Consider the following 13,789-nt stretch of genomic DNA (forward strand, 5'->3'; position numbering starts at 1 on the left):
TTTTAAAAAAAGAATCATTGGGGCTCCTGGATGGTTTAGTCATTGAAGCATCTGACTTCGGCTCAGGTCATGATTCCATGGTTCATGGGTTTAAGCCCATGTCAGGCTCTATACTGACCGCTCGGAGCCTGGAGTCTGCTTCAGATTCTGTGTCTCCCTTTCTCTTGGCCCCTCCCCTGCTCTGGCTCTGTCTCTCTCTCTCTCTCAAAAATAAACGTTAAAAAATTTTTTTAAAGAGTTCTTTGTATATTTTGGACAACATTCCTTTATCAGATGTTTCTTTGGCAAATATTTTCTCCCATACTGTGGCTTGTCTTCTCATTCTCTTGACATTGTCTTCTAAACAGCACAAATGTTTTACCTTTAATGAAGTCCAGCTTATCAATTACTCTTTTCATGGGTCATTTCTTCTGAGTAGTATCTAAAAGTCATTAAGGTATTCTAGGTCATCTAGATTTTCTCCTAAGTTATCTTCCAAGAGTTTTATAATTTTGCATTTCACATTTGGGTCTGTGATCCATTTTGAGTTCACTTTTGTGAAAGGTATATGATCTGTGTCTAGATTTTTTTTTTTGCATGTGTATGTACAGTTATTCTAGCACTGTTTGTTGAAATCATTCTTTGTTCCTTTGTATTGCCTTCGCTTTTTTGTCAAAGGTCAATTGACTGTATTTATGTGTGTCTATTTCTGGGCTCTCTGTTCTGTTTCATTGATCTATTTGTCCATTCTTTCACACTGTCTTGATTACAGTTGCTTTATATCAAGACTTGAACTTGGGTAGCATCCATCCTCCAATTTTGATCTTCTCCTTCAATATGATTTTGGCTATTCTGGATCTTTTGCCTCTCCAGATAAACTTTAGAATCAGTTTGTCCATATCCGCAAAATATCTTACTGAGATTTTGATTGTAATTTCATTGAATCAATAATTTGATTTACCTCTATTAACTGTCTGTGGATCTCGGACAACTTTCTTACCCTGTCTGTGCCTTAGGTTTCTGATGTGTGAGATGAGAATAACAATAATAGTTTGTAACAACACATGCTACAATAGTAAATACCCTTTAGGTGTTAACTATTATCAGTATCATTACTGTATCATCGTTGATGTTTTTCTCATTACCATCAATACTGCCAGTACCACCAGTAGGAGACACAGTAACACAGAGCTAGAGGGTAGAGTCAGCAGAATGGGAATATTTTTCTTTCTCATGCCAGATTTTACCCCACCTGCTACCATCCAGTCTGCCAACATGTGTGGCCTGAGGAAGAAGGGAAAGAAGGATGACAAGGCTCAAGCACACATTGGCAGAGGAAGCCACTGAAAGAATTATGAATAGCCAGATATAAATGTGGAAGCCCGATTGCTTTGTCTGGCATCAGGCCCAGTTCGTACCTGCTGTCTGCCCTCCAGTGCTTCTGCGGCTCCTTCCTATGGAAACGTAAACTGCTCAGGAGAGGCAACCCACACAGGCCCATTAATAGATCCTGAAGCCAAAGTCTGGGGAGGTGAAGTGACTGCCCAGCACAGGCAGCTTTACAGGTGTCTCTGCATCAGGCTTCTTCACAGAGATACCCATGTGTTGTATGAAAGGAATGACTAGGTCAGAGCCTGCAGTGGCCACACCAAGCTTTGGGAGTAGAGAAGAGAGTGGATCCCCTAGTGTGGTCCATGAGGCTGCTACAGAAGGATCCAGCTGGTTCTGGAAAGAGAATGAATTATAGCCAGGGGCTTGTTAACAACAAGAGTGATAGTAATGATACAGACATGCGTTTTTATTTTATTTTATTCCAGTCACAAAATGCTTTCATGTTGTTTGGGCCAAATGTTGTACCGATGCTTCTAGTCTTTGCCAAACTGAGGACCAGACCATCTGCTTGCTCTAAGTGAGCAGCTACAGATGGCAAACAAATTTGAACATTATACTTTATCAGTAAAATGTTAAAACCAAATTCCCTGTTTGTGGGAAGTCTCCTTTGAACACAAAGATTCGTTTACATTTCCTTCATTCTCTCTGGACACGTACTGCTTGGGCCAGCTTCTCCACTGATTTCAAGATGCCCTGTAATCCTCTATTTTGTTTTTAGGTAGATATATTATAGAGTTTCATGGACAAATTAACCACTCTCCCCTATTAGATGTTAGTTCTGTGATCTTGGGCAGATGACTTCATCCCTCAGGTGTCCTTTGCTGTAAAATCTGCTAGACTTGGCCAGGCACCAATCAGTTAGATGAATAATCACCCCCTACTTTTAGGTATAAGATATTTGTAAGGAAAAGAAAAGAAAAATATAGCTAATAAAATAACAGAGACTCACATGCTGCTTGCTCTGTGCCAGACCCTTGTCAAAGCACTTGCTAGGTATTAATTCACTTAATCCTTGATATTGCCCCGTGAGGAAGATACAGCTAGGATACTAGGTTCATAGATAACAAAACTGAGACACAGAGAGGTTAAGTAATTTACCCAAGGTCACACTGCTGATAAGTAGCAGAACCAGGATGTGAATTCAGGCATTCTGGCTCCAGAGTCAACGATGGTTGATTTTGTACATTAGATCAGCCCTCAGTAATTTGTTTTCAATAATTTTAAGTACACTTCACAGGGTAATTGAAAAACTTTCTTCTGTTATGGAACTCTCTGGTTCTTGCCTAATTTATGTTTCTGGAAGAAAAAACTAGCACAAAAACTTAAAAGCTCTGTGTGCCTGTGCTTATGGTATCACGTATAGTAATTGGAGTTTGGAGCCAAAGACTTTATAATAGTAGAAAGTGCCAGCTCACCTTTTTATATGATATGTTATGTAGGCTTGGCCCCAAAGCTTGCTGGGCTTTGTCTGCAACCACTTCTCTGGGAAAATGAAAGAGAAGAAGTGACTGGTTTTTGACTAGAACTCAGCAGGTAACATTAACTCCCAAGGCATGCACCCAGCAGCTGTCACCCAGGCCTCAGGGAGTGTGGCTTGGTGTTGGGTAGCTTCAGTATTGAAAGAAGGTAGAAATCTCAGAGGGGAGAGCCAGGCTGTGGGAGTACCTAGGTGATGACACCTCTTGTCACTCTGAAGACCCCTGCAACTCAAGGCTGGACCCGCCCTATTGGAAGGACAGGAAACAGGCCCTCAGGAAGACGGGCTTGCAGGGGAATAGGCAGGGGAATCTGAGATCAGGTCAGGTGAGTTACCTGGCCTCTGGAGGGAAACCGGAACTATGCTAAACCTTAAACCTATTACCTAGACAATCCTGGTGGGACTTAAGGGCATGTGAGTGTCCCCCGCTTGCTCTATTATAGGGCAGAAATTTGAATTCTGTCCACACCCCCCAATGGGGCTCAAGCTGCCAAAGTTGTCTGGTGGAATGGAAAGAGCTAAGTGTTGGAGCCAGAGAGATCTGGATCAGACCTCAGTTTAGCCATGCGACCTGGAACAAGTCTCTTAACCTCTCTGATCCTAGGTCTCCTCATAAAGCAATGATAACAGTCCCTCCCATGTGGGGCTATTGAGCAGGTGAATACCAAAGTACAGCTCCTGGGATGCTATAGGATTCTAAATAGTCTGTCTATTCCCACTACTGTATTGGCCTGCTGGCCCAGTTGAACTTTAAGTGCTTGGCTGAGTCTGAAAAACGAAGCCATTAGTGCTGGAGGCTCTGGGGACAATGTGTGGCTCACTGTAAGACCATGGGGCCAGTCAGTGCATCTCTGGATGTGATTTCCTCATCATGATACTTAATCTCTTTCCTACTTTGCCAGATTGTTAGAGGACAACATGAGATTGAGTAACCGGCAAAGCATTATACAAAAATTGTTATTATAAAAAGAATCACAATAACCATGATTAACATTTGAGTGCTTACTTTTTTGCCCAACACTAGCTTAAGTGCTTCTCATGTGTCACACAATTTAATTTTAATGCCCTAACAATTTTGCCTGATTCATAATTCCTATCTTTTCAGTTAAACTGAGGTACCCAGAGGTAAAGGAACTTGCCTAAGTTCACTCAGATAACTGGGGACAGACCCAGAATTCAAACCCAATCAATCAAATTTCAGAACCTGCCCAATGGAGGATTTGTCACTATGCTTATACTGGCATTGCTATTTCTGTTTCTTTTCTACAGAGGGTACATAGCTATTCTCTAGGTAGGAGATGGGACTGTGAAGCCAGGATGGCAGCGCCTTAAAGCCACCTTTTAAGTAGTCTCTCTACTCTCTGGACATAGCACAAACCTCTTAGGAACACATGTGCTTTTATCTATGAGCAAAAACATTCACAGACTGAGTATATATGTATATAGATTATAGAAACAATTTCAGAGATAAAGATCAGAATATAAATATAAAGAAGCAAGGCATTAACAAAATAATTTATGGGCATGTGATTCTTTTGTGAAGGATAATTATTCATTGGTTTAAGTGGGATGAAAAATGTCATTATGGCAACACAGTGAGTGATAGTCATACTTAATCTGTTTTCTAACACTCACATATGATAAATGTCATTCACACGTGTGACATACTGCTGTGGGGCTGCCTAGACTTTGACATCTCTCCCAAATCTTTTTGTGGAAAACTAAGGTAAATAACAAGTCCTTTATTTTGGGCATTTTTGAAAGCATTTTATAGGAATTTGGGTACTTACATTATCCCCTTAGATGTCTCCAAAAAAGGTTATTTTTCAACAGAGTTCCATTAAATTCAACAAATTATGCTCTGCCTGTGCTGTCCTATACAGTAGATATGAGCCACATGTGGCCATTAAAATTTAATTTAAACATTCAGTTCCTCAGTTGCTCTAGTTAATATCATGTACTCAATAGCTCACCTGTAGCTAGTGGCTACCATTTAGACAATGTAGATTATAGAACATTTCCATCATTACAGAAAGTTCTATTGGACAATGCTGCTAGACGGTAGGATACACTGGAGATGTGGTGATGGATGACCAAAACCATCATCTTATGGGCTTATAGTCCTGCAAAGAGGACAGCTGCTTAGCAAGCCATCCTAATTGAGGTTCAGGGAAGGACAGGGGACAATGGGAGGGTATGGCAAGGGAGACCTGCCCAAGAATGGGTGGTCAAGGAAAATGAAGCCAAAAAAAAGTCCTTATAAGGCATCACCATCCCAGACTTCAGCCTCTACTACAAAGCTGTCATCATCAAGACACTATGGTATTGGCACAAAAACAGACACATAGACCAATGGAATAGAATAGAGAACTCAGAATTAGACCCACAAATGTATGGCCAACTAATCTTTGACAAAGCAGGAAAGAGTATCCAATGGAAAAAAGGCAGCCTCTTTAACAGATGGTGCTGGGAGAACTGGACAGCAACATGCAGAAGAATGAAACTAGATCATTTTCTCACACCATGCACAAAAATAAACTCAAAATGGATAAAGGACCTGAATGTGAGACAGGAAACCATCAACACCCTAGAGGAGAAAGCAGGAAACAACCTCCTTGACCTCAGCTGCAGCAGTTTCTTACTTGACACATCCCCAAAGACAAGGGAATCAAGAGCAAAAATGAACTATTGGGACCTCACCAAGATAAAAAGCTTATGCGCAGCAAGCGAAACAATAAAACTAATAGGCAACTGTCGGAATGGAAAAAGATAGTTGCAAATGACATATCAGATAAAGGGCTAATATCCAAAATCTATAAGGAACTCACTGAACTCCACATCCAATAGACAAATAATCCAGTGAAGAAATGGGCAGAAGACATGAACAGACACTTCTCCAAAGAGGACATCCAGATAGCTAACAGACACATGAAATGATGCTCATCGTCACTCATCGTCAGGAAAATACAAATCAAAACCACACTGAGATACCACTTCATGCTGGTCAGAGTGGCTAAAATGAACGAATCAGGATACTCTAGATGCTAACGAGGATGTGGAAAAACGGGCACCCTCCTACACTGTTGGTAGGAATGTAAACTGGGGCAGCCCTTCTGAAAAACAGTGTGGAGGTTCCTCAAAAAATTAACAATAGAACTCCACTNAATGGGGGCGGGGGAGAGGGGAAGGGGGTGATGGGCATGGAGGAGGGCACTTGTGGGGATGAGCACTGGGTGTTATATGGAAACCAACTTGATAATAAACTATTTAAGAAAAAAACAAAAAAACAACAAAACAAAACAGTCCTTATATGTGAGTAAGAGACCAACTTAAAAATGGGTATATATTGTATATATTGACTTAGTATTTAAATAACAAATTATTTTCTCTCAACTGGATTCTGCAACTAATATCAATATGCGGTGTAAAATATAGTATTCAAGAATTAGCTTAAATAAAATTTATTTCATTATTAAAATGTTTCATGTAATAAATCTCTAAAAAAACCAAATACAAAGTGTATATACAGTATGATTCTATTTGTATGGAATTTTAGAATGGACAAAATTATGATGATAGAAATCAGAACTGCACTTGCTTAGAATGGAGGTAGGGGTGCAGGTAGAAGCAAGGATTGACTACAGAGGATCTTAGGAGTACTTTTTGGGATGTTCATGATGCTCTCTCTTTGTAAAGGTATCGGTCACATGGATCATTTGTCAATACTTATGGAAATGTATAACTTTAGATTGGCACATTTCCTAAAATGTAAATTGTGTCTCAATTAGAAGTTGAATCTATAGAATTATCTATTGTAACATGTTAATGGTTGAAATAAGTAACGTTATGGAGGTACTCATTGCCTCATTACTTTGTCTGCCAGTGACCTGGCTGGCCTTCAGCACCCTTGTATCGTCACTGGCAGGAAGAGTCAGCATCCCCTCTGGTCTTGTGCCCTGTGGATATAAATATGTGCTCCTACTTTTCCAGTTTTTCATGCTTTCTTATCAAAAGTAGACACACAGAAAGAATCTTTGCCAGAATGCTAAGAATGATGTTATTTTGGGGATGGGCACATTTGAGGTAAATTTTGCGGCTTTTTCTTCTTCAGTGTACTGTTGGGAGTGTGTAACGAGGCACATGTATATTTCTATACTTTGAAACACAAAATCTCATTCTGTCTTGGCTTAGAAAGTACATTTTTCCACGAGTCACTATATAGTCATTTGAAAACTTTGCGTTTTAAATGACGGTTAGTATCAAATTTCCTTGTAAGCAGCAGGCTCCGTGGATGATTGTTTTGTAGTCGTGGGGCCTCAGTAAACATAAAATTTCATGCCTTGTCTGTCTCCACCGTGCCTCTCCCGTTCAGTTTCTTTGTGATCCTGGGGCATATGGGAGTGGATTTGGGTTGCATGGGATGCTCATTAGCTGTCTGCCCCCTCACCTGCCTCCTTCACCCTGTGCTCACAGATTCATATCTGACCCTGGATGAACCGATGAATAACATCACCACGTCCCTGGGGCAGACAGCTGAACTGCACTGCAAAGTCTCTGGGAATCCACCTCCCACCATCCGCTGGTTCAAAAATGATGCACCTGTGGTCCAGGAGCCCCGGAGGATCTCCTTTCGGGCAACCAACTATGGCTCTAGACTGCGGATTAGAAACCTTGACACCACAGACACAGGCTACTTCCAGTGCGTGGCAACAAATGGCAAGAAGGTGGTTTCTACCACTGGAGTCTTGTTCGTCAAGTTTGGTAAGCCACCTCCTGCTGGGGATGGCCTTTGGCCCTCAGCCTCCTTGGGGTAAGGAGGGAGGGAACAGGTGCACACTGACAATGTCCTATGTGCCTGGCAGCCTGAAAGCTGGTACAGATGCATCCATTTTGCACGTAGACCAAGGCTCAGTAGTTAAGTACTATGTGCGCAGTTACCCAGCTGGTAAATAGCAGAGCCCAAGTGGAGTGCCCGTCTGTCTGCCCCCACAGCCCTGCTCTGAACCACCGTGCCAGTGGGAGAGAAGATGGGAAGGTCTACACATGTATGCCCCTTCTCTGTCCAGACAGACCCCTGCTGTCCCAATCCGTGTGATCCTGTAACCACTCAGCCTCCGCCTGCAGACTCCCCGTGCAGCGTGAGGACGCCTACTCTAGTGACTCATATGTTAGCACTTCTCTTAGCATTTTCCAGGCCCTGAACTGTGTGGGGTATAGACAGGTTCTCACTGGTATGTTTTGTTTTTGTTGAGGTGGTTGTGGGGAACTGAAACAAAATAATAAATCCCAGGAAAATAAATATCACCTCGGGGTGGTTAAGGACTTTAATCTGGAATGGTTTGACTGTACCCACGCTCACCCTCCAATAACCCAGACTAACTGTTTCTTTTGCTTTCCTTTCCTTTCTCCAGGACCCCCTCCCACGGCAAGTCCAGGATCCTCGTAAGTACACTGATCTCCCTTCTCGTACTTCCAGGTGTTTCTCCAGAGGTTTTTAGGGCAAAGGCAATGTTGTCCTCTGCTTGAGCCAAAACACTGTTCCAGATTCCATTCCATTTTGCCCTACCCTCATTCCATTTTGCTTTTTCTCTGATATGAAGATTCACAAGAGACCAGTGGCAGTAACCTCAAGTGTGGTCATATTGATTCTGAACATGTTGCTGAAAGCAAAAATCTACTTACATTTTCTATTTTAAAATTAATCTAACATTTAGTTACAACAATGGATTTGGTCAAATCAAACAAAAACTGATACCATGCTGGCTTAGGCCGCTAGCCTTTAGCCTGAAAGGCTCTCTTCTGTGTTTCTGATAGCGTTGTTTCAGTTATCCAACAGGCCAACAGTCAGGGGATCGCCTTATTTTTATTCCCTTGAAAGAACCCAGAGGCAGAAGTTGTGACTCACATGGGAAAAGAAAGCCCCGTGCCAGGATTGAGAGTTACATGGAAGTTTGATTCGTTTTGAGTCCTTTGTTACTGGAATCTGAAGATCTCATTTCTTAAACTGATGCTATTCTTGATGCGCTTGACCTTTCCTCTGGCTTTGGTGTTCTTTTCTTTCACTGTAGGAGCATCCACTTGGGGCATTTTTCTTTATATTTTTATTTGGAGAAAAAGAGCCATTTATTAAAACCCTTGCTCTGTAAGGAAATATCTTCCATATTTTGTACACTTCCGAACTAAAATTTATTAGAGCTCCACCACAAGAGCATCAGAAAGTCTGACCTAGACTACACCCACAGCAAATATAACAGCCACTTAATTTGCTCTAATCCCCTCTGTGCCACTTAATTACAGTGTGGGATATTTTAATATATTTGTGTGTGCCTGGAGGCCCAGTGGCCCACAATCCCATTAATAAAACAGGTAATGGGTAAAAATAAACATTGGCCTTCAGCCACACTGTTCTGCTATTTCATCAGCCAATTAAAGGCAACTGTAAAAGAGCCTTTAAAATCACCCAAGTGCTAATTGCATTCTACTTGTCTAGGTAGAAACTGTTGATTGATCTTAAAGCAGGTCAGAAATTTGGTCGCTCTGCTTTGCATTCTTCAAGTTTATCTTTTTTTTTTTAATGATCTCACTATTGGTTGATATGTGGAATCCTTTTGAAGTCTTATTTACTCAAAGATTAAAACTTGTGTTACTTGCTGTAAAAATGCTTCCCACCCTGGTGCCTTATTTGTTCCTGCTAATCTGTGTTTCAAATGTGGCAGATAATCTGCATCCGAGTTTGATGAATGCGGCTCACTAATCTGCCTTTACTATGAAGCACTGTGCTGTTGACCTTCTCCCTGCTGTATCTGCAGCAGAGAATTACTTTTTTAATTATCAAAATTATTTGTAAACACGTATATGTCCTTACTTCTCAAAGTTTTCATTCTTCCTTTGTAACCGTTTTTCTGATGAGCCCCGTCTAAGTCTCTCATGGTTTTAAATTTTATACAAAGCTAGTGTACCACTTTCACGAGCTGATGCCTATGGAGAGGGTATTGATCCTTAAAGATGCTCAGCCCACAGCTAAAAGTATCCTTTGATGTCAGGCCCCTCTGTTTCATGTTAGTTGTCTGATTATCCATCAGATTAGTCACCAGGAGCATGAAATGTACAGTTGCTGTGTTAGCTTGGAGGGAGCTACGGTAAAATATAGTCAAAGTTGGAAATCCCATGGGGCGTTTTGCAGGATAGTCTACATCCTTGTTTTGACATTGCCAGTTGGCATTTTGCTGGGCTTCTTTCTCTTTCCCTTAGAAACCGGTGACATATCCTACTTTTTTCTCTTTTCACGGCTGCTACCACTGAACCCTATTTCTGAGAGTTCTTCTCTAACCAAGACTAAGTCCCAGATAGAATGCTAGTTTCCTTCCCTGTCCTCATAGCCCCCAACAAGCAGGCAAATCTCACGACAAGAGGTCGGGTAGAATGTAGCCAAATGATAGCCACAGTGACGGCCACAGCATTGAGGGTTGCTGTGAAAGCCTTTTGTCAGACTGCACAATACTTTTTCCAAGGTAGGAGTGAAGTATAGCTGAAACATTGCTCTGTTTACTTGAAGGTGGCCCAGCAGGGTGACTGCAAAGTACAGTGCAAGTCCACGACATAGTGAAATGTACTGGGTGTATGAAACCTGGTTGAGACCACAGTGCTACACAATCTCCAACTGAGAAGGACTTGGAGGGTCCTTGAGATAATGTCCCAGGAAGGCAAAAGTGGTGAGGCACTTGTCACTCCTTCTAGGGACTGCACACGTTTCCACATGAAGCTTACGGAATGGCATTTTAGCATGTAGTAGGAGCAAGCCTGAGACATTGGCTTGGCTTCTGTTCGTAGCTTCAGGCTTTATTTCTTCTGTCATTGCTGGGTCGTGGCCCACCCCTAACAATTATAGGGCCCGGGGCATGAGTACAAGTGGAGGCCCACATACCGCATGTCTAAATATTTAGAAGTTGTAAATCAAGCTAGCAAACTGTTAAGGGAAATATGTTCTGTCCTCCCACATTGACAAATATACCTTCATACTGACAAAATAAAAAAATACTTATAAAGTTATGGTTTGTGTATGACTACAAGCCAAGAACTATCAAACATGACTACTTTAATCATTATTGTACTTGTCTGGGTGTTTGTTAATGGCCAGAGATCTCATATATGATTCACAGATTGTTATATATTAGTTCCGTTAATATTTTTTTATTGCCTTCATTTCAGCAAAATGACTGCCTCTGTCATTTTACACAGATTTTTCCATGAGATTTTAGCATGCTTTCTTTTGACAACAGTGCCAAGTTAGACAAACTTTCTTGAGTTCTTGTAATTTTTACTTTTTAAAACTAATTTTAATTTGAAGAAACTGTATTCCGCTGAGCCAGTAGCATCTATAATTTTCAATAAAATTCTAAAACAGTGGTTCAATTTGCTTAGAATTGCAAATGAACTAAGAACTTTATATATCATATTCAGATATAGTAATGGGGCCGTATGGTAAATAATCACACAATATTGCACAATATATTGTGAAACATTATAATAATATAATATGATAATTAACCTCTTATATACATTGTATGTGTTGTTACGCTATATATTATCATATATATTATATATGGGGTCATAGGATAAGTAATCACGTGATATTACACAATATACTACAAAATATTATAATATTGTGTCTTATACAATATATAATGTAATTTCATCTGTAAATCAGCATCATGCTTCACATGTTATCTTCTATATGCACAGATCTAAGAACAATATGAATTGCTTAAGGTGTTACTTTTCTACAGCTGGTATAACAGAATATTGAATTGGCTTAAACAATAGAAATTTATTGTCTCACAATTCTAGAGCTTAGATCAAGGTGTTGGCAAGGGTGGTTTGTTCTGAAGGCTGTGAAGAAAGATTTCTTTCTTCTTCTGGTGACCTGCCATAATTCTTTGGCTTGTTGGCGCATCATCTTGATTTCTGGCATGCTATTTACATGGCATTCTCTCTCTGTGTGCCTGTCTCCACATCTCCCCAGCTTTTTAAAAGATTTTATTTTTAAGTTACCTCTATACCCAGTGTGGGGCTTGAACTCACAGTCCCAAGATCAAGAGTCTCATGCTCTACTGACTGAGCCAGCCAGGCACCCCCAAATTTCTCCTTTTTATAATAACACCATTTTTGACCCACTCCAATGACCTCACTTTAACTTAAGTACCCCTGTATAGACCCTCTTTCCAAATAAGGTCACATTTTAAGGCCCTGGGGACTAGGACTTCAACATATGAATTTTGAGGGAACACAGTTCCACTCATCACACTTCATATTGCGAAATTATTCTCAGCCATGAGAATATAATCTTGCAAATACTATCCTAATTTGTAAGAACTTTCAGAATATAATGAAAAGCAAGAAAATGGATGCTTGGTAATATTGGGAATGATGGTTTGTTGTGCAAGAATGCACTGAGGAAGAACTGGACAAAGTGATTAATTTATCTTTTCTCTTCCGGAAGTATTTTCACCATTGCAGTCCTTCCTGGTGCTCCAAGCAGCGCCCGTCTACTCCACTGATGGTGACTCAACACGCAGAGCTTCACGTTATATGATCACGGTTGCCTTCTGTCCTAAGAACATAGGGCAAGAGATGGAGAGGAGTGATCCCTGGGGCAGAGCAGTCTTAGTTACAGGGGTGTATGGTTTGGGTATGGTTTTGGTTACATCGTGGCAGCACCAAGTGCCAGATCCCCAGGGGCAGAGGACCCCACGTGTATATTAAACCTATTTTTTAAGTTTGCTTAGTTTTTAAGTTTAAGAAGGGGCCCTTCTTTAAAACAAAACAAAAAACAAAAAAGAACAGTTTTACTGAAATATAGCTCACATACCATCAAACTGACCATTTCAAAGTATAAAACTTCATGTTTTTAGTATATTCACAGAGTTTATATAACCTTCACTACTATCTTATTTTAGAACATTCTCATTATCTCATAAAGAAACTACTCTCATCCCCTGATAGCCTCTAATCTATTTTATGTCTCTATGAGTTTGCCTATTCTAGCTATTTCATGTAAGTAGAGTCATATACTGCTTTTGTGCCTGGCTTCCCTCACTTAGCACAATGTTTTTGGAATTTATTCATGTTACGGCATGCATCAGTACTTCATCCTTCTTTTTTTCCCCCAATTTATTTCTTTTATTTGACAAATGTTTGGGGTTTTTTTACTTTTTTTTCTAAAGTAGTTTATTGTCAAGTTAGTTTCCATATAATACCTAGTGCTCATCCCAACAAGTGCCTTCCTCCATGCCCATCATCCCCTTCCCCTCCCCCCACCTCCATCAGCCCTGTTTGTTCTCAGCATTCAAGATTCTCTCATGGTTTGCCTCCCTCCCTCTCCCCAACTATTTTTCCCCTTCTTCGCCCCCATGGTCCTCCGTTAAGTTCCTCCTTTCTATGCTGAGTTGACACATAAAATTGACCATCACTCTGCAACATTATCCTTGACCCTTCTTTTTCAAGAGTTTTTTGGGGAGCTATTTTGGGACCAATTGCATTTTCATAAGAATTTTAGAGTTAGCTTGTTAATTTCTCCCTAAAAGCCAGTTAGAATTTTGATAAGGATTGCAATGAATCGGTAGATTAATTTGGGGAGTATTGTTATCTAAACAACATTAAATCTTCTAATTCATGAATTTAGGCTCTTTCATAAGTTAAATTTTTTTCAATGGTGTTTTGTAGATACCAGTATCCAAGACTTGCTCCTCTTCTGTTAAATTTATTTCTAAATATTTTATTATTTTTCATTCTATTAGAAATGGAATTTGGTTTTTTAAATTTTGTTTTCAAATTCTTTGTTGCTACTCTAGAGATAAAATTGATTTTTGTAAATTGATCTTGTTTTCAAACAATTCTTCTAAAGGAAAAATGAAAACAATCTCTATTTGCAGATGACATGAT

At 40.2% G+C, this 13,789-nt stretch overlaps 1 protein-coding gene across 1 annotated transcript in view; it reads left to right on the forward strand.

Annotated features, from left to right (window-relative positions):
- Nucleotides 1–13,789, forward strand: part of ROR1 (receptor tyrosine kinase like orphan receptor 1) — a 178,637-nt gene that overhangs the window by 35,804 nt on the left and 129,044 nt on the right. Inside the window, exons 2-3 of the mRNA XM_077766111.1 lie at nucleotides 7,322–7,609; nucleotides 8,260–8,290. Of these exons, the coding sequence (XP_077622237.1) occupies nucleotides 7,348–7,609; nucleotides 8,260–8,290 (293 nt within the window). The 5' untranslated portion in view covers nucleotides 7,322–7,347. The remainder of the gene's footprint in view (nucleotides 1–7,321; nucleotides 7,610–8,259; nucleotides 8,291–13,789) is intronic.

The sequence above is a fragment of the Crocuta crocuta genome, unplaced genomic scaffold (assembly GCF_008692635.1).
Source record: "Crocuta crocuta isolate KB4526 unplaced genomic scaffold, BGI_CrCroc_1.0 scaffold155, whole genome shotgun sequence".
Lineage (NCBI taxonomy): Eukaryota > Metazoa > Chordata > Mammalia > Carnivora > Hyaenidae > Crocuta > Crocuta crocuta.